Consider the following 23,281-nt stretch of genomic DNA (forward strand, 5'->3'; position numbering starts at 1 on the left):
CACTGATCTCATTATCCGATCTCCTACGTTACGCTATCGCGGCAGACGACACTTGGTTTTATTTGAGCATGATTGTTTCATTGATGTCCTGATTCAGCAAATCTTGGTCAATAGTCATGCGTTTATCTTAATAAACAGCGAGAAACAGTTGATCATCTGTTTTGGTGTTGCAAAGACCTGAGATCCATCTGGACACAATTTTAAAAATGAATCTATCAGAAAGCCGATTTATCCATTAAACTTGATAAGAAAGATATAATTCTTGACTTCTGTTCTCTTTAGACCAATAAACCGTTTTATAATTCTATGCAAACAATTTGTTTTCAAGTTATGTCATGTGAAAAAATTATAAAAAAAAGTCTCAAATGTTTCAGGAGGAACTCACAAATTTTGATTACTATATGATATAAACAGCAACAATGAACGGTCATCTTGTCATCTTTTATTTATGTAGACAATCACGTAAATGTGCTACTATGTTAAAAATGCAACAAAACTAAAGCAATTATTACAATGAACGTTTCCTACATTACACAATGTGACCTCTAAACAACAGCTTTCTAACTACACAACGTGGTTTGACTCGTGTCATCGTGTCCCAATTGCGTAGATCGATGCTCATGCTGTTTTCACTTAATAGTTTGATCTGAGTTTGATTCGAATATTTACAGACCGCACTCATAGAGCTGAAATATTGCTGAGTGCGGTGTTAAACAACAACAACAGCAGCAGCAACAACAACAACAACAACATCAACAACAAGAAAAAAAAAAGCAAAAAACATACAGATTAAGGTAACGTTGTTTTATTAACAACGGCCTCTTGGTGTGTTGTTGACTTACTTCACTTGAGAAAAGTTAGGTTGTTTATTATTTGTTGGTGCAGCACTAATATAGGTGAATTTTATGAATAAAACTTCTGTAATTTCTGTGTATTATCATAGCAGAGTAAAATCTTAGACTGAAGAATAATTGATGGGTCAGGAGCTGTGTTATTCACCATCTCTTCAACATACAACTCTTGTTACTTATTTAAAGGGGAAACTACCTTAGCTAGATCAGTCGTTGCCGTTATAAAATGTAGAGTGAAGGGAGATAACTCCCATCAAGCATCTTTTTTCTCCAACGTTACATAAAACATTAAACACCAAAAGGAGGTCACCGGTACTATTAAACACAGTGTAACGTTGTATATGAGCATTTGACACCCACAGCATCAACTGTAAAATCCTGATTTTATCTCAAGGTCTACATTTTTACACATTACAGTGACGTCACAGTATCTTGACGTCACATGTCAGAGTTCATTTCGCAGTATTGTTCTGCGAATCCACAGGAACAAAGGTGGTTGGCGTTGTTTTAAGACGTTTAATCATTATATTTCACAACACAGCGATCGGGTAGCTTTGAGGTGAGTACGAAAATATGCCACTTTCTTTTTGTGTACCGTTCCAACTTGTCTCCAATCCATAATAAGAACACAAGGCACTAGCGGCCACTGCCATTGTGTGAGACTAGGTTATGCCGAGAACCGATTTATCTGCTTTCATTAAAACATTTGCTTCTAGTAAAATGACACCGAAGTATTCTAGGCGGTGCTACAATGTATGTCGTTATGAAGCATCGCTTTTCACTTGAAAACAGTTATGATATAATAACCAGAGACATATTGTGTCTTTGGGTCGTTTGTTTTAAAGCCCAGGGGCCCCTTTCACTAAACTCCCGTAAGCTTAAGATCTCGTACGTTTTCTCGTAACCATTGTACCTCCTATACTGTGTAACACAGGTGCTACGGATGCTACGAGAAAAGTTACGAGATCTTAGGTTTACGAGAGTTTTGTGAAACGGGCCCCAGGTTGTGACAGTTATAAGATATGTACATGTCTTAGACCACCCTATTTCTCGGAGTTACACCAAACTTTAAACAAACACGATAACTGATAAGATAGTGTTGATTTTAGATATCATTTCACGAAAGTGATCCCATCTTTCTACGACAGCAATTGCATCGTAATAAGTATGTACTGCACTAAAGAAATCCCATTGTTCCAATACATCATTATGTAGAAATATAGCATTTTGCTCTTGAAAAAGTTTGAATATATGAACACACAGTCTACACCAAATGACTTTGGACTACTTATGAACAAGAAGATATATCTTATTCACCGACCTAAACCACAATATCTTTTCAAGTCTAGAACTTAATTAGGTTTAGAGAGACAACAATACATGTAAAGACAAATTCTTCAAGCAGACTGTTTGTGTTTGTTTTAACTTCAACTATTTCTGGACACAGGTAGACATCCAGAAAGCTCACGATGCCTTCTAGCGTACCTGCTGTGAGACGGCAGGACAATGATGCACTGGTGAATTCCAAGGACTGCCAGTACATCATGGCAACTTCTGAATTTGACATGGGTTCCACCACATTGTCGTCCACAAATAGTAGTCAGAGACCTAACGTTCGTGCCAAGAAACCAGTGCGGGGAGATAACTCCATCAAAGCAAAGGACTATCACTATATTATGGACACGTCAGCGTCAGACGTGTCATCATCTTCATCTAGCAGAAGTCGTCATGAATCTGTTGGCTCGTCTGCTTCGCCCTCTAGGAACTGCCAACGTAGTCCTCGTGGATCTCCAACTGGATCAGACAATGTCAGCACAGAGCCCTCAAAGAAGCAGCATCCAGCAGATAGCTCCATCAAAGCAAAGGACTACCTCTATATTATGGACACGTCAGCGTCAGACGTGTCATCATCTTCATCTGGCAGAAGTCGTCATGCATCTGTTCACGCATCTTCTTTGCCGTCTAGGACATGTCAAAGTACTCCTCGTGGATCTGTTTGCACATCTGCCTTGCCGTCTAGGTGTCAAAATAACCCTCATGGATCTCCCAGTGGATCAGACAATGTCAGCATTGAGACCCAAAAGAAGCAACATCCAGCAAGAAGCTCCATCAAAGCAAAGGAGTGCCTCTATATTATGGACACGTCAGTGTCAGACGTGTCATCATCTTCATCTAGCAGAAGTCGTCGTGAATTTGTTCGCTCGTCTGCTTCGCCCTCAAGGAACTGCCAAGGTAGTCCTCATGGATTTCAAACTGGATCAGACAATGTCAGCACAGAGTCCCCAAAGAAGCAGCATCCAGCAGATGGCTCCATCAAAACAAAGGACTACCTCTATATTATGGACACGTCAGCATCAGACGTGTCATCATCTTCATCTAGCAGAAGTCGTCGTGAATCTGTTCGTCCGTCTGCTTCGCCCTCTAGAAATTGCCAAGGTAGTCCTCATGGATCTCCAACTGGATCAGACAATGTCAGCACAGAGTCCCCAAAGAAGCAGCATCCAGCAGATGGCTCCATGAAAGCAAAGGACTACCACTATATTATGGACACGTCAGCGTCAGACGTGTCATCATCTTCATCTGGCAGAAGTCGTCGTGGATCTGTTGGCTCATCTGCTTTGCCCTCAAGGAACTGCCGTAGTAGCCCTCAAGGATCTCCCAGTGGATCACACAATGTCATCATAGAGCCCCCAAAGAAGCAACATCCAGCAGATAGCTCCATCAAAGCAAAGGACTACCACTATATTATGGACACGTCAGCATCAGACGGGTCATCATCTTCATCTAGCAGAAGTCATCGTGAATCTGTTGGCACTTCTGCTTTGCCCTGTAGCTGTCGAGGCAGTCCTCGTGTATTTCCAACTGGATCAGACAAGGTTAGGACAAAGCCTCCAAGGGGGCAGCATACAGGAAACTTCAAGAAGCCAGATGACCGTAGCTCCACTTCACCAAAGGCAGTTTCTGACACATCATCATCTCCATCCCTCTATCCAAGGTCTCTCACTGCTTCCAACCATTCTGTCCAGTCGTCTGAGATCCTGAGCAGCGTCTCTTCTGACTCGGAGAGTGTATTCGACCCGTTTGTGGAGGACCACCTCCAACGCAGACTTTCCTCCAGGGAACCATCTGTAGATGCACAATTCCCAGTAGCTGAAACAATCTCCGAGATCTCCCTGGTCAACAGAAGCGACGAGTCATGGTTCACAGGAACTAGGGAGTCGAACAGTTTCTATCAGGAAGGACTTCATCAACGTAAGTTGCGGCTGGATCAGGCTTGGGTTACAGGCGACAGAAAGAAGTCCATGTCGGACTGGGTATCATCTGTCCACGTCTGGGAGGATGATGGTAAGTGTTTATATCATCAGACTGGCATTACATGTGGATGAGTTCATTTGTGTGTGTGCGCCTGTTTACATCAGTGATTGGAACGTTATCTGATTAGCATTACCGAAATGGTACAACTGAAACAGGAAATCGTGCGGTGAAGTCAGACAGACGTTTTTTGTCTCATTTTGTGGGGACATTTGATTTAGTTCCATGTCTTTCCAAAGGATTAAATGCTTCAAAATGAAAGCATTTGCTACCTGAAGTCTATTGACAAAACATAACGTGAAATGCTGGTTTTGTATCTCTTCCTCAAACGTTGTTTAATAAGTGGAAGCTGATGGAAATACGTTGAAGATTTCCAAGTTTTAAACACCATACAGCAACAAGAATATTTTCCTATGCTGGTCCTTGTTTAGGCTTACCATGTGTCGCCGTGTCTTTGATCCAGATCAGCCACTGACTTGCTTGAATCTTATAATCCAGAGTGGTTACATGAGGCGGAAAGATTTGGCCTCCTTTTGTAGTACAAAGATACTGTTCATTTGCTGTGTTATGTATTCTCTTATACGAATATGCTGATAACCGTGCTTTTTTATCTGTATGGTATTTTTAATTCACATTTTTTTCTGTTTGAAAAGTTGCAAGCGACTTGGGGGTCGAATCTTTCTTGACCAGACTGAAAACCCGCTTTCAGGTGAGTAGGATTGTGCTGTGGGCACTCACTGATTGCAGATTTCGGTACATGCAGTTTCTAGTCTAGTTCTTCAGAACCTTAACAGGAAACAGTCCTGCGAAAAAAAAATGAAGTTTTGAGAGAGAATCTGAAACTTAAAAGATTTTAGGGATTTGAGGCAATATTTCTAATGAAAATCAAACGGTGTGCCCTTATTTAGTGAAGTTCATTGTTGCTTTCGTTACTTTGATATCCACCTTTCTAATAGAGCACGTGGTGGCGCCTGACAAGAGGAAGGGAGACTCGGGTCCAGTTGATTAAGAAATCCAGCTCAGGATCTGGACGCGGAACCAGAGGTGGGTGTAAGCAGTTTGGTCTTGTATATTGTTTACAAAGTTTTGAACACCTGTCAAGGTTCGACCTTGTACAGCAAACCTGCCACCCATACCGTGTTTTATTGTAGTGTCTTTTGTTTCCTGAGATTACATTTTAAGTATTATTTCCTGGCTGTAGGTGAGGATAAAGACATAACACCACGCAGGGAGAAGCTGCAGAAGAGAATGCAGAGTTTCATCTCCCGGGTGTTCGTTTGTGGAGGACAATCACAGGCCTAGACACCATCGGTGTCAGGTCCAGACACAGTGCAGGTGTCTCTGTCAGGCCCAGACATAATGCAGATGTCCATTTCAGGCCCAGACACAGTGCAAGTGTCTATTATGCCCAGACACAGTGCAGATGTCCCTGTCAGGCCCAGACACAGTGCAGGTGCTTCTTCAATGGCCATGCCTTATCACGTAGCTACGTCCTGTCGAATGAATTGTCTCGGTTTATCGTGTAGGTAAATCAATTGATCAGGTAATTACATACTGTGTACATCAAATGGTCGTGGCTTATTACGTACATCCCATTACGTACGTCTATCAGGTAGCTATATCTAATGTATATCAAATGGACACGGCTTATGGTCAATATACACATTGTATTTTGAATGGTCGTGCCTTATCATGTAGCTATATCTAATGTATATCAAATGGACACGGTTTATTATGTATATACACACTGTATTTTGAATGGTTGTGCCTTATCATGTAGCTATATCTAATGTATATCAAATGGACAGGGCTTATGGTCTATATACACACTGTATTTTGAATGGTCGTACCATATCATGTAGCTATATCTAATGCATATCAAATCGACACGGTTTATTATGTAAATACACATTGTATTTTGAATGGTCGTGCCTTATCATGTAGCTATATCTAGTGTATATCAAATGGACACGGTTTATTTTGTATATACACATTGTATTTTCAATGGCCGTGCCTTATCAGGTAGCTATATCTAATGTATATCAAATGGACAGGGCTTATGGTCAAAATACACACTGTATTTTGAATGGTCGTGCCTTATCATGTAGCTATATCTAATGTATATCAAATGGACACGCTTTATTATGTATATACACACTGTATTTTGAATGGTCTTGCCTTATCAGGTAGCTATATCTAATGTATATCAAATGGACACGGCTTATGGTCAATATACACACTGTATTTTGAATGGTCGTGCCTTATCATGTAGCTATATCTAATGTATATCAAATGGACACGCTTTATTATGTATATACACACTGTATTTTGAATGGTCTTGCCTTATCAGGCAGCTATATCTAATGTATATCAAATGGACACGGCTTATGGTCAATATACACACTGTATTTTGAATGGTCGTGCCTTATCATGTAGCTATATCTAATGTATATCAAATGGACAGGGCTTATGGTCTATATACACACTGTATTTTGAATGGTCGTGCCTTATCAGGTAGCTATATCTAATGCATATCAAATCGACACGGTTTATTATGTATATACACATTGTATTTTGAATGGTCGTGCCTTATCATGTAGCTATATCTAATGTATATCAAATGGACAGGGCTTATGGTCTATATACACACTGTATTTTGAATAGTCTTGCCTTATCATGTAGCTACACTCTGTGGATATCATGTTGGTGTACCTCAGCATCCATCTGCATTCCGTGTATTTGGAAGAAGGGTGTCTTATCAATTTGCTGCACTGAGTGTACATGTAAATAACTGCTTGTTTATTGTCTTGTAGCTACATACGATGTAGAAATAATGGACATGTACTTATGTCCGATGTTTTTGGAATGTTCGTGCCATCTAGACATGTAAGATTTATTAATGGAAGTCAGTCTGAGCCTCATTATTAAAATGGGCTTATCTAATGTGGGGTTAGAGTGTACTTGTTTAAATGGAGATCTGATGAGGTAAATATCAAATTACCTATTACATTCTAAACGTATGACACAGATTGTTTATATTTTTGTTTTACGTGTGTTTGTTATATAGAAGAGGATTACAAAAGCTGAACAACACTCAAAAGAGGGGAAGGAACTATCAACCAAACGTGTTGTAATGCTTTAGAATAAAACTGATCTGAAATATTCTGAATCTGTAATTATGGATGAAAAAGGTAATATAGAAGCATCAAAACAGAAATATTATGAAACAAGGAAAGAACATAAGAAATTAAACTTACAAATCAAATTGAATAGAAATGCTTTAAAAATATAGCCTTTGTTGTGACAGCTAAGTTTTCAGCTTACTTTTCCATTTATTTATCTTTTTTGTGAAAGAACTTTTAGCCCAATGTACTTCACTGTGGGGTAATTGTTTACCCTACATGTGAGACTTGTCTACCTTAGCTGTTCTCGTGATTACCCTCTGTGCGATTTGTGATAGAGCTGTGCTCACTGGTTTTCGTAATAAAAATATTACTGAGAGGAGAGTGTTATTTTCTTGATTCTGTGATTTTCACCTCTGTAGTTATGGATTTACAATGGCAGTCAGTCAGTCAGTCAGTAAGGGGGTAACTCTGTATCAATATTTTAAGAACGTTTCAGTATTTGCTGCCACTAACCCAAAAGAATCTACAACAGTCCCTCTTTGTTTCTTTGTCATTTAACCGTGCACTCCGCAATATTTGATCTGTCTGTAAACAATCATGAGCATTGATGAGCAGGCTTGCGATTAGATGTCTCACTCTGAGAGCGTGGGTTCGAATCCCAGATGCGTCTCCACCCAGAAAAAGTACAAGAATCTCTACTTAACTGATTAAGTGTAATTCCAGATAAAACACATGGTACAAACTGCATGTATGTTATACATTACATTCAAAACAAAGTATTAACTTGAAAACTGGCAAAAACGTACAAACGTTAACGAAACACTAGGCTGAAAACATTCGCCGAAATACGAGGGGATGTCAATAAGTTTTGAGCCTTGAGCTTTTTTCATACCCAGGTGTCACAGCCTATGGGACGACATTGAACCTTGGGGTGTAGCTGATGTGATATATAAGTTTTGGTATCCTACTCTCAGAAGTTATTGAACAGCTCACATTGACAGAAAGAGACCCCCCTCACGGCAGTGAAAATGAATAAAATTGAGTATAGAGCAGTAATTAAGTTTTTAGTTCTTGAAGGAAACTCGGCGAAGAACATTGAAGAAAGGCTTTCAGTAGTTTATGGGAAGTCTTCCCCTTCATCTGCTACCATAAAACGATGGGTGAATGAATTTAAGCATGGTAGAGAGAGTCTTGAAGATGACCCCCGTCCAGGTCGCCCAACAACAAGCACTAGTCAGGAAAACATTGACAGAGTGCATAGTCTTGTGCTGGAGAATCGTCGAATCACACTCCACGAGTTAGAGGAGACCACGTGCATTTCACACGGATCCATCGAGACAATTTTTCATGAACATCTCGTCATGTCTAAGGTGTGCGCAAGATGGGTGCCAAGAATGCTTACAGATGAAATGAAGAAAACACAGGTCACCATAAGCAACTCCATGCTAACCAGATACAACACCCACGCCCACCCACCAACACGCATACACACACGTGCACGAACGCGCACACACACGCACGCATGAACGCACACACGTTAATTTTTATGTGACCACACCTTTACTGTGTTCACGAGGATTGAATTATTTTTACAGCTACTGATACAAAAGTGAGGTAAAACGACTCCAGCGAGGCGTGGCCTTCGGCAACCCATGCTTGTCGTAATAGGCGGTTAGCGGGATCGGGTGATCGGGTGATGTTCTCTAGGTATGGTTTGTTGTGGAGGATGTAACTTGGTCTAACCTCAAGAGTTATTGGCCGCAATAATTATGTAGCTTCTGGTTGTAAATACAAGATACAATGAGCAATAAAAATGTTACTGAGAGGAGAGTGTTATTTTCCTGATTCTGTGTTGTAATGGGACTTGCAAGATACGTAGAATCTACTGCTGCCGGCAGAGAACCCAGTACACCACCTGCACGTGTGATACAGACATCACTGTTATACACATCCAGTGAGGTAGTTGGTGTATGAAGTACCTGATATTGCTGCCGATAGAGAACCCAGCACCCCACGTCCATCCAGTGAGGTAGTTACACCTGTAAGAAACCTTTTCCATGGTACCATTCACAGCTGAACACTCAGAACAGTAGAACACTCAGTACATCACGTGTACGTGTGAAGCAGACATCGTTGTTATACACATCGAATCAGATAGTTACAGGTGTAAGATACGTTGTCTGTGATACCCTTCACTGCTGTGGGTAGAACGCTCAGCACAGCACGTGCACGTGTGAAACAGACATCGGTTAGGTAGCAACAGGGAAATGACACGTTGTCTGCAGTGCCCTATCTTGCAACCGGAAGATCGACCTGTACAACATGTGTCTGTATGAAGCTGGTGACGTTCATTCACACATCCGTTGGGGAAGTTGGTACGTTGTAAGATACGTTGACTGTGGTACGTGCTTCTGTTGCCCGTAGTATACTCAGTACAACACACCGATGTCATATAATGGAATATTGCTTAGTGCGGCATAAAACAACATCCAAACCAAACAGCACAACACGTGAAGTATAAGGCAAAGTTATCAAACTGTAATAGAATGTACCTATCGTTACTATTCTCGTAAAAGAATAAACCTAGAATTGGATTCGAGGGAAGATAATGGGTGTATCTTTGGCCTAAAATCTCAGTGGAGTGTAAACCTGGCGTAAATCCAGACACACACACACCCATACCCACCCACCCACACGCATACACACACGTGCACGAACGCGCACACACACACGCACGTTAATTTTTATGTGACCACACCTTTACTGTGTTCACGAAGATTGCATGATTTTTACAGCTACTGATACAAAAGTGAGGTAAAACGACTCCAGCGATGCTTGTCGTAATAGGTGGTTAGCGGGGTCGGGTGGTCACGGTCGCTCACTTGGTTGGTGCATATTACCGTATCCCAGTTGTGCCGATAGAGATTCTTGATGTCAATCGCTGGATTGTTTTCACAATTACAATACGTGACTCGAATATTTACAGACTGCTGACAGTTTTCGAAATTAACGTCGATCCTGAGGCTCGAAGCCGACTGAAAACCACTCCGACCCCAGATTTTGTTCTCTGCAGGTCCTTATGACCGACAGCTTTTTCATCCTCGACAAACACTGGCAGTAAGAGTATTATTTCCATAGTAAAATACAGGACTCGCACATTCTATCAGGACGAACAACTGTTTATGGTTCTGGGTCTTTAGGGCTTTTAGTCATGTACAAGTAATATTGTTGTGTACAGGGGAATGAAACAAAACAGTAATTGGACACGACATGTAAGGTATTCTTGTTAAACGTCTCATTAAATCATTTCATTTCAACCACACCAAGGACCGTCTATGCAAAAAAATACATGTCATGGTACATCTAGATCCTTGTTTGAATGGGTCTAAAGCAAACCATGTTTGTGGTAAGAGGCGTCTATTAATAAGGGGATTCAAGGTGGTCAGACTCAATGACTTGGTTCACACATGTCATAGACTCCCAGTAGTGTACATTGATGCTCATGGTGTTGATCACATTTGGTCAAGACATGATTAATTACAGACAGACGCCATATAGCTGGAATATCGCTGAGTGCGACGTTATACAACAAACGTCTTATTTTACTCGTCGTTTACTGATCGAGTTATGACAATGGAATGAGCCGTGCTGAGTGAGTTTCTGGGTGTGAATATTGTTTAGCTGGAATATTGACAAACAAATTATCTAACAAACACTGAAACAAGCATCAGCAGAGTTCTCATACTTTCACCAAATACTTGGTGTGATTTTAAGTGATACCACTTCCTTCACCATCTCCCATAAGAAGCCATGCTCTTTCAGCAAACAACCAACAGACCAGATAACAGACCAGATACCAAAGGAGACCGACGTTGTTATTTACAAGTCCCACGCATTCATCTTTTTTTCTTCTGGGAAAGAAAACAAGGCGCTCGGCTTGAACGTACTTGTAGAAGGAAGGGAGATAACTCTAATCAAAGGCGTTATTTTTACGTACAGCTGAACATTTTATCCACACAAGGATGACAGGGGTTCATTGGTACTATAAACGTTGCGTGTGATCAATGAACGACCGCTGTAGCCACTGGAAAAAGACTCATAGTCGTTTTCATCTCGAGATCTACAATTTCGTATGTTACAGTGACGTCATAGAATCCTGACGTCACAGGTCAAAGTTCAGCACGTCGGCATTGTTCTGCCAGACCACAGAAACAAAGGCCGCTCTCGTTTTCTAACACGCTTAATCATTATATTTCACTTCACGGGAATCGGACACCTCACGGGTGAGTACTTAAAGATACTACTTTCTTTTATGTACATCTCCAACTTGTCTTAAATCCATACTGTATTAGAATAAACGACCTAACTGGTTCCAATGCTGAGATTCATATAACTATTATACCTGACTGGCATAAGAGAGAACAATGAATGTTTTTTTCCATTATGAAATTGCTACAATTAACATCTGTATATGGTATTGATAATATAAGGTGTTATTTGCAATATGAAAGTCGATATCAAAGGTTTTAAGCACCACTACACTACATATTTTCCTACAGTATTCTTACTATATATTATCCCATATGGTTTTAATCAAGAGATGCGTTAATATGAAGAATATTCATTCTAACACATTTTTATGCTGACGTATAGGTTTTTGCTCTTAAGATGATGCTGATACATACATTGTACATGATGTGTATGTTTTGTTATTTGGCTTACCAGTCAACTATCTATATCTTGTAAAGTGTATAGCTTAACTAGATACAGTTTGCAGTCAATCTAATACAGATACTGTTCAGTCGAGACTGTTGATGTTGTTTTAACTAAAACTATTTCTTCTGAAAACAGTGAGACACCCAGTAAACTCATCATGCCCTCAACCATGCCTGCTGGGAGACGGAAGGACAATGATGTACTGGTGAATTCCAAGGACTACCAGTACATCATGGCAACTTCTGAATCTGACATGGGTTCCTCCACGTCGTCATCCACAAAGAGTCGTGGGAGACCTAAAGCCCGTGCCAAGAAGCCAGTGCTGGGAGATAACTCCATCAAAGGAAAGGACTATCACTATATTATGGACACGTCAGCTACAGACGTGTCGCCACCTTCATCTGGCAGTAGTCGCCGTGGATCGGTTGGCTCGTCTGCTTCGCTGACTAGGAGCTGTCGAAATAGTCCTCATGGATCTTCCACTGGATCTGAAATTATCAACACAGAGGCCTCAAAGAGTCAGCATCCAACAGATAGCTCCATCAAGGCAAAGGACTACCTCTATATTATGGACACGTCAGCATCAGATGTGTCATCATCTTCATCTAGCAGAAGTCGTCGTGAATCTGTTGGCTCATCTGCTTTGCCGTCTAGGATCTGCCATAGTAGTCCTCATGGATCTCCAACTGGATCAGACAATGTCAGCACACAGCCCCCAAAGAAGCAGCATCCAGCTGATAGCTCCATCAAAGCAAAAGACTACCTCTACATTATGGACACGTCAGCATCAGACCTGTCATCATCTTCATCTAGCAGAAGTCATCGTGAATCTGTTGGTGCGCCTGCTTTGTCCTCAAGGAACAGTCAAAGTAGTCCTCGTGGATCTCCAACTGGATCAGCCAAATACAGCACAGAGCCCCCTAAAAAGCACCATCCGTCAGAGAGCTCCATCACAGCAAAGGACTACCACTATATTATGGACACGTCAGCGTCAGACGGGTCATCATCTTCGTCTAGCAGAAGTCATCGTGAATCTGTTGGTGCGCCTGCTTTGTCCTCTAGGACGTGTCGAAGCACTCCTCGTGGATCTGTTGGCTCATCTGCTTCGCCACCGATTAGCTGTCAAAGTAGTCCTCATGGATCTCCAAGTGGATCAGACAAGGTTAGGACAAAGCCTCCAAGAAAGCAGCATCCTGGAAGTTTGAAGAAGCCAGATGACCGTAGCTCCACTTCACCCATGTCAACTTCTGACTCATCATCTCCATCCCTCTATCCAAGGTCTCTCACCGCCTCCAACCATTCTATCTGGTCATCTGAGATCCTGAGCAGCGTCTCTTCTGACTCGGAGAGTGTATTCAACCCGTTTGTGGAGGACCACCTCCAACGCAGACTTTCCTCCAGGGAGCCATCTGTAGATGCACAATTCCCAGTAGCTGAAACAATCTCTGAGATCTCCCTGGTCAACAGAAGCGACGAGTCGTGGTTCACAGTAACCAGGGAGTCGAACAGTTTCTATCAGGAAGGACTTCATCAACGCAAATTGCTGTTGGATCATGCTTGGGTTACAGGCGACAGAAAGAAGTCCATGTGGGACTGGGTATCATCTGTCCACGTCTGGGAGGATGATGGTCAGTGTTTATATCATCAGACTGGCATTACATGTGGATGAGTGCATTTGTGTGTGTGCACGCATGATCAGTGGTTGGAAAATTATCTGATTAGCATTACCGAAATGGGCAGTTGACATTGTGCCGACAGTACAACTGAAACAACTGTTTTTGTCTCATTTTGTGGGGACATTTGATTTAGTTCCATGTCTTTCCAAAGGATTAAATGCATCAAAATGAACGCAATTGCTTTCTGAAGTGTATTGACAAAATATAACGTGAAATGCTGGTGTTGTATTTCTTGCTCAAACGTTGTTAATAAGTGGAAGCTGAGGGAAATACGTTGAACATTTCCAAGTATTAAGCACCATACAGCAACAAGAATGTTTTCCTATGCTGGTCCTTGCTTAGGCTTACCATGTGTCGCCGTGTCTTTGATCCAGGTCAGCCACTGACTTGCTTCAGTCTTATAATCCAGTGTGGTTACATGAGGTGGAAAGATTGTGTCTCATTTTGTAGTACAAAGATACTGTTGTTTTTCTGTGTTATGTATTCTATTATACGAATATGCTGATAACCGTGCTTTTTTATCTGTGTGGTATTTTTGATTCACATTTTTTTCTGTTTGGAAATTTGCAAGCAACTTGGGGGTCGAATCTTTCTTGACCAGACTGAAAACCCGCTTTCAGGTGAGTAGCATTGCGCTGTTAGCACCCATTGATGGCAGACTTCGGTGCATGGAGTTTCTAGTCTAGTGCTTCAGAACTTTAGCAGTAAACAGTCCTGCGAAAAAAATGAAGCTTTGAGATACAAATTTAAATGATTTTAGGGATTTGAGGCAGCATTTCTAATGAAAATCAAACGGTTCGCCCTTATTTAATGAATTTCACTGTTGCTTTTGTTACATTGATATCCACTTTTCTAATAGAGCACGTGGTGGCGCCTGACAAGAGGAAGGGAGACTCGGGTCCAGTTGATCAAGAAATCCAGCTCAGGATCTGGACGCGGAACCAGAGGTGGGTGCAGGCATGTTAGTCTTGTCTTGTTCTGAACACCTATCAAGGCTCGACCTTGTACAGCAAATCTGCCACCCATAACGTGTTTTGTTAATGTAGTGTCTTTTGTTTGCTGTGATTACATTTAAGTAATATTTCCTGGTTGTAGGTAAGACCAAGGACAAGACACCACGCAGGGAGAAACTGCAGAAGAGAATGCAGAGGTTCATCTCCAGGGTGTTTGTTTGTGGTGGACAATCACAGGCCTAGACACCATCGGTGTCAGGCCCAGACACAGTGCAGGTGTCTGTCAGGCCCAGACACAGTATAGGTGTCTCTGTTAGGCCGAGAAACAGTCCAAGTGTATATCAGGCCCAGACACAGTACAGGTGTCTCTGTTAGGCCCAGACACAGTACAGATGTCTCTGTCAGGCCGGGACATAGTGCTACTAACACGTGGTATATCGATGTGTGCATCAAATGGTCATGTCTTGTGATGTAACTTACATTCTGTGTGTCTAAAATAACCATGCATTATCAGGTATCTACATTGTCATGCTGCATCATGTAGCTACCTCTCGTCAATAATGGGTGATCAGGCCCAGGCACAGTGTTGGCGTGTCTGTTAAGTGGCCAAGCCTTATTATGTATATAGCCACATCCAATGTATATAAAGTAGACATGCTTTACCATGTAGATACATCCAGTGTATATAAAGTAGTCATGCCTTATCATGTAGCTACACCCTGTGTATATAAAGTAGTCATGCCTTGTCATGTAGCTTACACCCTGTGTATATGAAGTAGTCATGCCTTATCATGTAGCTACACCCTGTGTATATGAAGTAGTCATGCCTTATCATGTAGCTACACCCTGTGTATATAAAGTAGTCATGCCTTACCATGTAGCTACACCCTGTGTATATAAAGTAGTCATGCCTTATCATGTAGCTACACCCTGTGTATATGAAGTAGTCATGCCTTATCATGTAGCTACACTCTGTCTATATAAAGTAGTCATGCCTTATCATGTAGCTACACCCTGTGTATATAAAGTAGTCATGCCTTATCATGTAGCTACACCCTGTGTATATGAAGTAGTCATGCCTTATCATGTAGTTACAACCTGTGTATATGAAGTAGTCATGCCTTATCATGTAGCTACACCCTGTGTATATAAAGTAGTCATGCCTTATCATGTAGCTACACCCTGTGTATATAAAGTAGTATTTCCGTATCATGTAGCTACACCCTGTGTATATGAAGTAGTCATGCCTTATCATGTAGCTACACCCTGTGTATGTAAAGTAGTCATGCCTTATCATGTAGCTACACCCTGTGTATATGAAGTAGTCATGCCTTATCATGTAGCTACACCCTGTGTATATAAAGTAGTATTTCCGTATCATGTAGCTACACCCTGTGTATATGAAGTAGTCATGCCTTATCATGTAGCTACACCCTGTGTATATAAAGTAGTCATGCCTTATCATGTAGCTACACCCTGTGTATATAAAGTAGTCATGCCTTATCATGTAGCTACACCCTGTGTATGTGAAGTAGTATTTCCGTATCATGTAGCTACACCCTGTGTATGTAAAGTAGTCATGCCTTATCATGTAGCTACACCCTGTGTATATAAAGTAGTCATGCCTTATCATGTAGCTACACCCTGTGTATATGAAGTAGTCATGCCTTATCATGTAGCTACACCCTGTGTATATAAAGTAGTATTTCCGTATCATGTAGCTACACCCTGTGTATATGAAGTAGTCATGCCTTATCATGTAGCTACACCCTGTGTATATGAAGTAGTCATGCCTTATCATGTAGCTACACCCTGTGTATATGAAGTAGTCATGCCTTATGATGTAGCTACACCCTGTGTATATGAAGTAGTCATGCCTTATCATGTAGCTACACCCTGTGTATATGAAGTAGTCATGCCTTATCATGTAGCTACACCCTGTGTATATGAAGTAGTCATGCCTTATCATGTAGCTACACCCTGTGTATATGAAGTAGTCATGCCTTATGATGTAGCTACACCCTGTGTATATGAAGTAGTCATGCCTTATCATGTAGCTACACCCTGTGTATATAAAGTAGTCATGCCTTATCATGTAGCTACACCCTGTGTATATAAAGTAGTCATGCCTTATCATGTAGCTACACCCTGTGTATATGAAGTAGTCATGCCTTATCATGTAGCTACACCCTGTGTATATGAAGTAGTCATGCCTTATCATGTAGCTACACCCTGTGTATATGAAGTAGTCATGCCTTATCATGTAGCTACACCCTGTGTATATGAAGTAGTCATGCCTTATCATGTAGTTACAACCTGTGTATATGAAGTAGTCATGCCTTATCATGTAGCTACACCCTGTGTATATAAAGTAGTATTTCCGTATCATGTAGCTACACCCTGTGTATATGAAGTAGTCATGCCTTATCATGTAGCTACACCCTGTGTATATAAAGTAGTCATGCCTTATCATGTAGCTACACCCTGTGTATATAAAGAAGTATTTCCGTATCATGTAGCTTACACCCTGTGTATATGAAGTAGTCATGCCTTATCATGTAGCTACACCCTGTGTATATGAAGTAGTCATGCCTTATCATGTAGTTACACCCTGTGTATATGAAGTAGTCATGCCTTATCATGTAGCTACACCCTGTGTATATAAAGTAGTATTTCCGTATCATGTAGCTACACCCTGTGTATATAAAGTAGTATTTCCGTATCATGTAGCTACACCCTGTGTATATAAAGTAGTATTTCCGTATCATGTAGCTACACCCTGTGTATATAAAGTAGTCATGCCTTATCATGTAGCTACACCCTGTGTATATGAAGTAGTCATGCCTTATCATGTAGTTACAACCTGTGTATATGAAGTAGTCATGCCTTATCATGTAGCTACACCCTGTGTATATAAAGTAGTATTTCCGTATCATGTAGCTACACCCTGTGTATATGAAGTAGTCATGCCTTATCATGTAGCTACACCCTGTGTATATAAAGTAGTCATGCCTTATCATGTAGCTACACCCTGTGTATATAAAGTAGTATTTCCGTATCATGTAGCTTACACCCTGTGTATATGAAGTAGTCATGCCTTATCATGTAGCTACACCCTGTGTATATGAAGTAGTCATGCCTTATCATGTAGCTACACCCTGTGTATATAAAGTAGTCATGCCTTACCATGTAGCTACACCCTGTGTATATAAAGTAGTCATGCCTTATCATGTAGCTACACCCTGTGTATATAAAGTAGTATTTCCGTATCATGTAGCTACACCCTGTGTATATGAAGTAGTCATGCCTTATCATGTAGCTACACCCTGTGTATGTAAAGTAGTCATGCCTTATCATGTAGCTACACCCTGTGTATATGAAGTAGTCATGCCTTATCATGTAGCTACACCCTGTGTATATAAAGTAGTCATGCCTTATCATGTAGCTACACCCTGTGTATATAAAGTAGTATTTCCGTATCATGTAGCTACACCCTGTGTATATAAAGTAGTATTTCCGTATCATGTAGCTACACCCTGTGTATATGACGTAGTCATGGCTTATCATGTAGCTACACCCTGTGTATATGAAGTAGTCATGCCTTATCATGTAGCTACACCCTGTGCATATAAAGTAGTCATGACTTATCATGTAGCTACACCCTGTGCATATAAAGTAGTCATGCCTTATCATGTAGCTACACCCTGTGCATATAAAGTAGTCATGCCTTATCATGTAGCTACACCCTGTGCATATAAAGTAGTCATGCCTTATCATGTAGCTACACCCTGTGTATATGAAGTAGTATTTCCGTATCATGTAGCTACACCCTGTGTATATAAAGTAGTCATGCCTTATCATGTAGCTACACCCTGTGTATATAAAGTAGTATTTCCGTATCATGTAGCTACACCCTGTGTATATAAAGTAGTCATGCCTTATCATGTAGCTACACCCTGTGTATATAAAGTAGTCATGCCTTATCATGTAGCTACACCCTGTGTATATGAAGTAGTCATGCCTTATCATGTAGCTACACCCTGTGTATATAAAGTAGTCATGCCTTATCATGTAGCTACACCCTGTGTATATAAAGTAGTCATGCCTTATCATGTAGCTACACCCTGTCTATATAAAGTAGTATTTCCGTATCATGTAGCTACACCCTGTGTATATGAAGTAGTCATGCCTTATCATGTAGCTACACCCTGTGTATATAAAGTAGTCATGCCTTGTCATGTAGCTACACCCTGTGTATATAAAGTAGTCATGCCTTATCATGTAGCTACACCCTGTGTATATGAAGTAGTCATGCCTTATCATGTAGCTACACCCTGTGTATATGAAGTAGTATTTCCGTATCATGTAGCTACACCCTGTGTATATAAAGTAGTCATGCCTTATCATGTAGCTTGCACCCTGTGTATATAAAGTAGTCATGCCTTATCATGTAGCTACACCCTGTGCATATAAAGTAGTCATGCCTTATCATGTAGCTACACCCTGTGTATATAAAGTAGTCATGCCTTATCATGTAGCTACACCCTGTGTATATAAAGTAGTCATGCCTTATCATGTAGCTACACCCTGTGTATATAAAGTAGTCATGCCTTATCATGTAGCTACACCCTGTGTATATAAAGTAGTATTTCCGTATCATGTAGCTACACCCTGTGTATATAAAGTAGTCATGCCTTATCATGTAGCTACACCCTGTGTATATAAAGTAGTCATGCCTTATCATGTAGCTACACCCTGTCTATATAAAGTAGTATTTCCGTATCATGTAGCTACACCCTGTGTATATGAAGTAGTCATGCCTTATCATGTAGCTACACCCTGTGTATATAAAGTAGTCATGCCTTATCATGTAGCTACACCCTGTGTATATAAAGTAGTCATGCCTTATCATGTAGCTACACCCTGTGTATATAAAGTAGTCATGCCTTATCATGTAGCTACACCCTGTGTATATAAAGTAGTCATGCCTTATCATGTAGCTACACCCTGTGTATATAAAGTAGTCATGCCTTATCATGTAGCTACACCCTGTGTATATAAAGCAGTCATGCCTTATCATGTAGCTACACCCTGTGCATATAAAGTAGTCATGCCTTATCATGTAGCTACACCCTGTGTATATAAAGTAGTCATGCCTTATCATGTAGCTACACCCTGTGTATATAAAGTAGTCATGCCTTATCATGTAGCTACACCCTGTGTATATAAAGTAGTCATGCCTTATCATGTAGCTACACCCTGTGTATATAAAGTAGTCATGCCTTATCATGTAGCTACACCCTGTGTATATAAAGTAGTCATGCCTTATCATGTAGCTACACCCTGTGTATATAAAGCAGTCATGCCTTATCATGTAGCTACACCCTGTGCATATAAAGTAGTCATGCCTTATCATGTAGCTACACCCTGTGTATATAAAGTAGTCATGCCTTATCATGTAGCTACACCCTGTGTATATAAAGTAGTCATGCCTTATCATGTAGCTACACCCTGTGTATATAAAGTAGTCATGCCTTATCATGTAGCTACACCCTGTGTATATAAAGCAGTCATGCCTTATCATGTAGCTACACCCTGTGTATATGAAGTAGTATTTCCGTATCATGTAGCTACACCCTGTGTATATAAAGTAGTCATGCCTTATCATGTAGCTACACCCTGTGCATATAAAGTAGTATTTCCGTATCATGTAGCTACACCCTGTGTATATAAAGTAGTCATGCCTCATCATGTAGCTACACCCTGTGTATATAAAGTAGTCATGCCTTATCATGTAGCTACACCCTGTGTATATGAAGTAGTCATGCCTTATCATGTAGCTACACCCTGTGTATATAAAGTAGTCATGCCTTATCATGTAGCTACACCCTGTGTATATAAAGTAGTATTTCCGTATCATGTAGCTACACCCTGTGTATATAAAGTAGTCATGCCTTATCATGTAGCTACACCCTGTGTATATGAAGTAGTCATGCCTTATCATGTAGCTACACCCTGTGTATATAAAGTAGTATTTCCGTATCATGTAGCTACACCCTGTGTATATAAAGTAGTCATGCCTTATCATGTAGCTACACCCTGTGTATATAAAGTAGTATTTCCGTATCATGTAGCTTACACCCTGTGTATATAAAGTAGTCATGCCTTATCATGTAGCTACACCCTGTGTATATGAAGTAGTCATGCCTTATCATGTAGTTACAACCTGTGTATATGACGTAGTCATGCCTTATCATGTAGCTACACCCTGTGTACATAAAGTAGTATTTCCGTATCATGTAGCTACACCCTGTGTATATAAAGTAGTCATGCCTTATCATGTAGCTACACCCTGTGTATATAAAGTAGTCATGCCTTATCATGTAGCTACACCCTGTGTATATGAAGTAGTCATGCCTTATCATGTAGCTACACCCTGTGTATGTAAAGTAGTCATGCCTTATCATGTAGCTACACCCTGTGTATATAAAGTAGTATTTCCGTATCATGTAGCTACACCCTGTGTATATGAAGCAGTCATGCCTTATCATGTAGCTACACCCTGTCTATATAGAGTAGTATTTCCGTATCATGTAGCTACACCCTGTGTATATAAAGTAGTATTTCCGTATCATGTAGCTACACCCTGTGTATATGAAGCAGTCATGCCTTATCATGTAGCTACACCCTGTCTATATAAAGTAGTATTTCCGTATCATGTAGCTACACCCTGTGTATATGAAGCAGTCATGCCTTATCATGTAGCTACACCCTGTGTATATAAAGTAGTATTTCCGTATCATGTAGCTACACCCTGTGTATATAAAGTAGTCATGCCTTATCATGTAGCTACACCCTGTGTATATAAAGTAGTCATGCCTTATCATGTAGCTACACCCTGTGCATATAAAGTAGTCACGTCTTATCATGTAGCTACACCCTGTGTATATGAAGTAGTCATGCCGTATCATGTAGCTACACCCTGTGTATATAAAGTAGTCATGCCTCATCATGTAGCTACACCCTGTGTATATAAAGTAGTCATGCCTTATCATGTAGCTACACCCTGTCTATATAAAGTAGTATTTCTGTATCATGTAGCTACACCCTGTGTGTATGAAGTAGTCATGCCGTATCATGTAGCTACACCCTGTGTATATAATGTAGTCATGCCTTATCATGTAGCTACACCCTGTGTATATAAAGTAGTCATGCCTTATCATGTAGCTACACCCTGTCTATATAAAGTGATATTTCCGTATCATGTAGCTACACCCTGTGTATGTGAAGTAGTCATGCCGTATCATGTAGCTACACCCTGTCTATATAAAGTAGTCATGCCTTATCATGTAGCTACACCCTGTGTATATAAAGTAGTCATGCCTTATCATGTTGCTACACCCTGTGTATATAGAGTAGTCATGCCTTATCATGTAGCTACACCCTGTGTATATAAAGTAGTCATGCCTTATCATGTAGCTACACCCTGTGTATATATAATGGTCGTGACTTATCGTGTTGCTATACCCTGGGTATATTAGATCGGAGTGTTTCCGCAAAAAGCTACATTCAGAATATTTTGTACCAGAGTGTTCCATGATATAGGACTATTCGGTGTGTGGTAACCGGTTGTGCCTTATCATGAAGCTACACCCGATGTAAGTGTAGCAGGACGTGGAGTCATCCCACAGACAACATCCTCACCTTCTCAGTTTGCTCATGGGTTTAACCTCTGTGACAATGTAGACATGGATTAGAATCCCAGCACGAGACTCGGAAATGTTACGGTCACTAAATATGTATAATGGTCATGCATGATTATAGACCTACACCCGGTGTATATGGAATTGTCGTGCCATGTAGATATATCTTGTAAGACTGAATGCATGCCTCTCTTCATGGAACTTAACCTGTTTTTCAGTAGGGATATCTGATGTGAGCATGTTCAAATGGAATTGTCTGATGGTGTAAACATCAAATCACCTGTTCAATTCCAAGCCTATGGCAACTATTGTATGTTTATTTGCTTTACGGATACTCTAGTCATATAATAAAGGGTGCGTGAAAGGAGAATACAACAAAAGCTGAGGAACAAGAAACAAGAAAAAAACCACAAGAGTTTAAATGCTTGAGACTAAATCTGAAAAATCTTAAATCATGGCTAAAAAGAATACTCCAAAAGTATGAAAACAGAATTAGAAGTATTAATCGTTTAAAAAATCAAGCTGAAAAGAAATTTATAAATAAGTAAAATAACAATCTGAAAAAATAAATAAAGATGCATCGAACCAACTGTATACACTGCCGTCGTAATTTGTTGTATGGGGGGTTTGAACTCTAAACTGTAGGGGAAATGATCAAATACTTGTGTGAGAGTTGTCCACCGTAGCAGTTCGATTGACGTTCTCTAGGTATGGTTTGTTGTGGAGGATGAAACTTGGTCTAACCTTAAGAGTTATTGGCCGCAATTATTATGTAGCTTCTGGTTGTAAATACAAGATACAATGAGCAATAAAAATGTTACTGAGAGGAGAGTGTTATTTTCCTGATTCTGTGTTGTAATGGGACTTGCAAGATACGTAGAATCTACTGCTGCCGGCAGAGAACCCAGTACACCACCTGCACGTGTGATACAGACATCACTGTTA

At 40.5% G+C, this 23,281-nt stretch overlaps 1 protein-coding gene across 1 annotated transcript; it reads left to right on the plus strand.

The window, feature by feature from the left end:
- Positions 1-2,320: 2,320 nt before the first annotated feature.
- LOC137287737 (platelet binding protein GspB-like) lies at positions 2,321-5,465 on the plus strand. The gene is made up of 2 exons (XM_067820124.1): positions 2,321-4,196; positions 5,365-5,465. The coding sequence occupies exons 1-2, from the start codon at positions 2,321-2,323 to the stop codon at positions 5,463-5,465; spliced, it is 1,977 nt and encodes a 658-aa protein (XP_067676225.1).
- The last annotated feature ends 17,816 nt before the right edge of the window (positions 5,466-23,281 follow it).

This window comes from Haliotis asinina, chromosome 6, assembly GCF_037392515.1.
Source record: "Haliotis asinina isolate JCU_RB_2024 chromosome 6, JCU_Hal_asi_v2, whole genome shotgun sequence".
In the NCBI taxonomy this organism is placed as follows: Eukaryota; Metazoa; Mollusca; class Gastropoda; order Lepetellida; family Haliotidae; genus Haliotis; species Haliotis asinina.

Coding starts and splice junctions, on each gene's coding strand:
- LOC137287737 (XM_067820124.1), top strand. CDS start 2,321: ATGCCTTCTAGCGTACCTGCTGTGAGACGGCAGGACAATGATGCACTG. Junction 4,197..5,364: donor CCACGTCTGGGAGGATGATG/GTAAGTGTTTAT, acceptor TCCTGGCTGTAG/GTGAGGATAAAGACATAACA.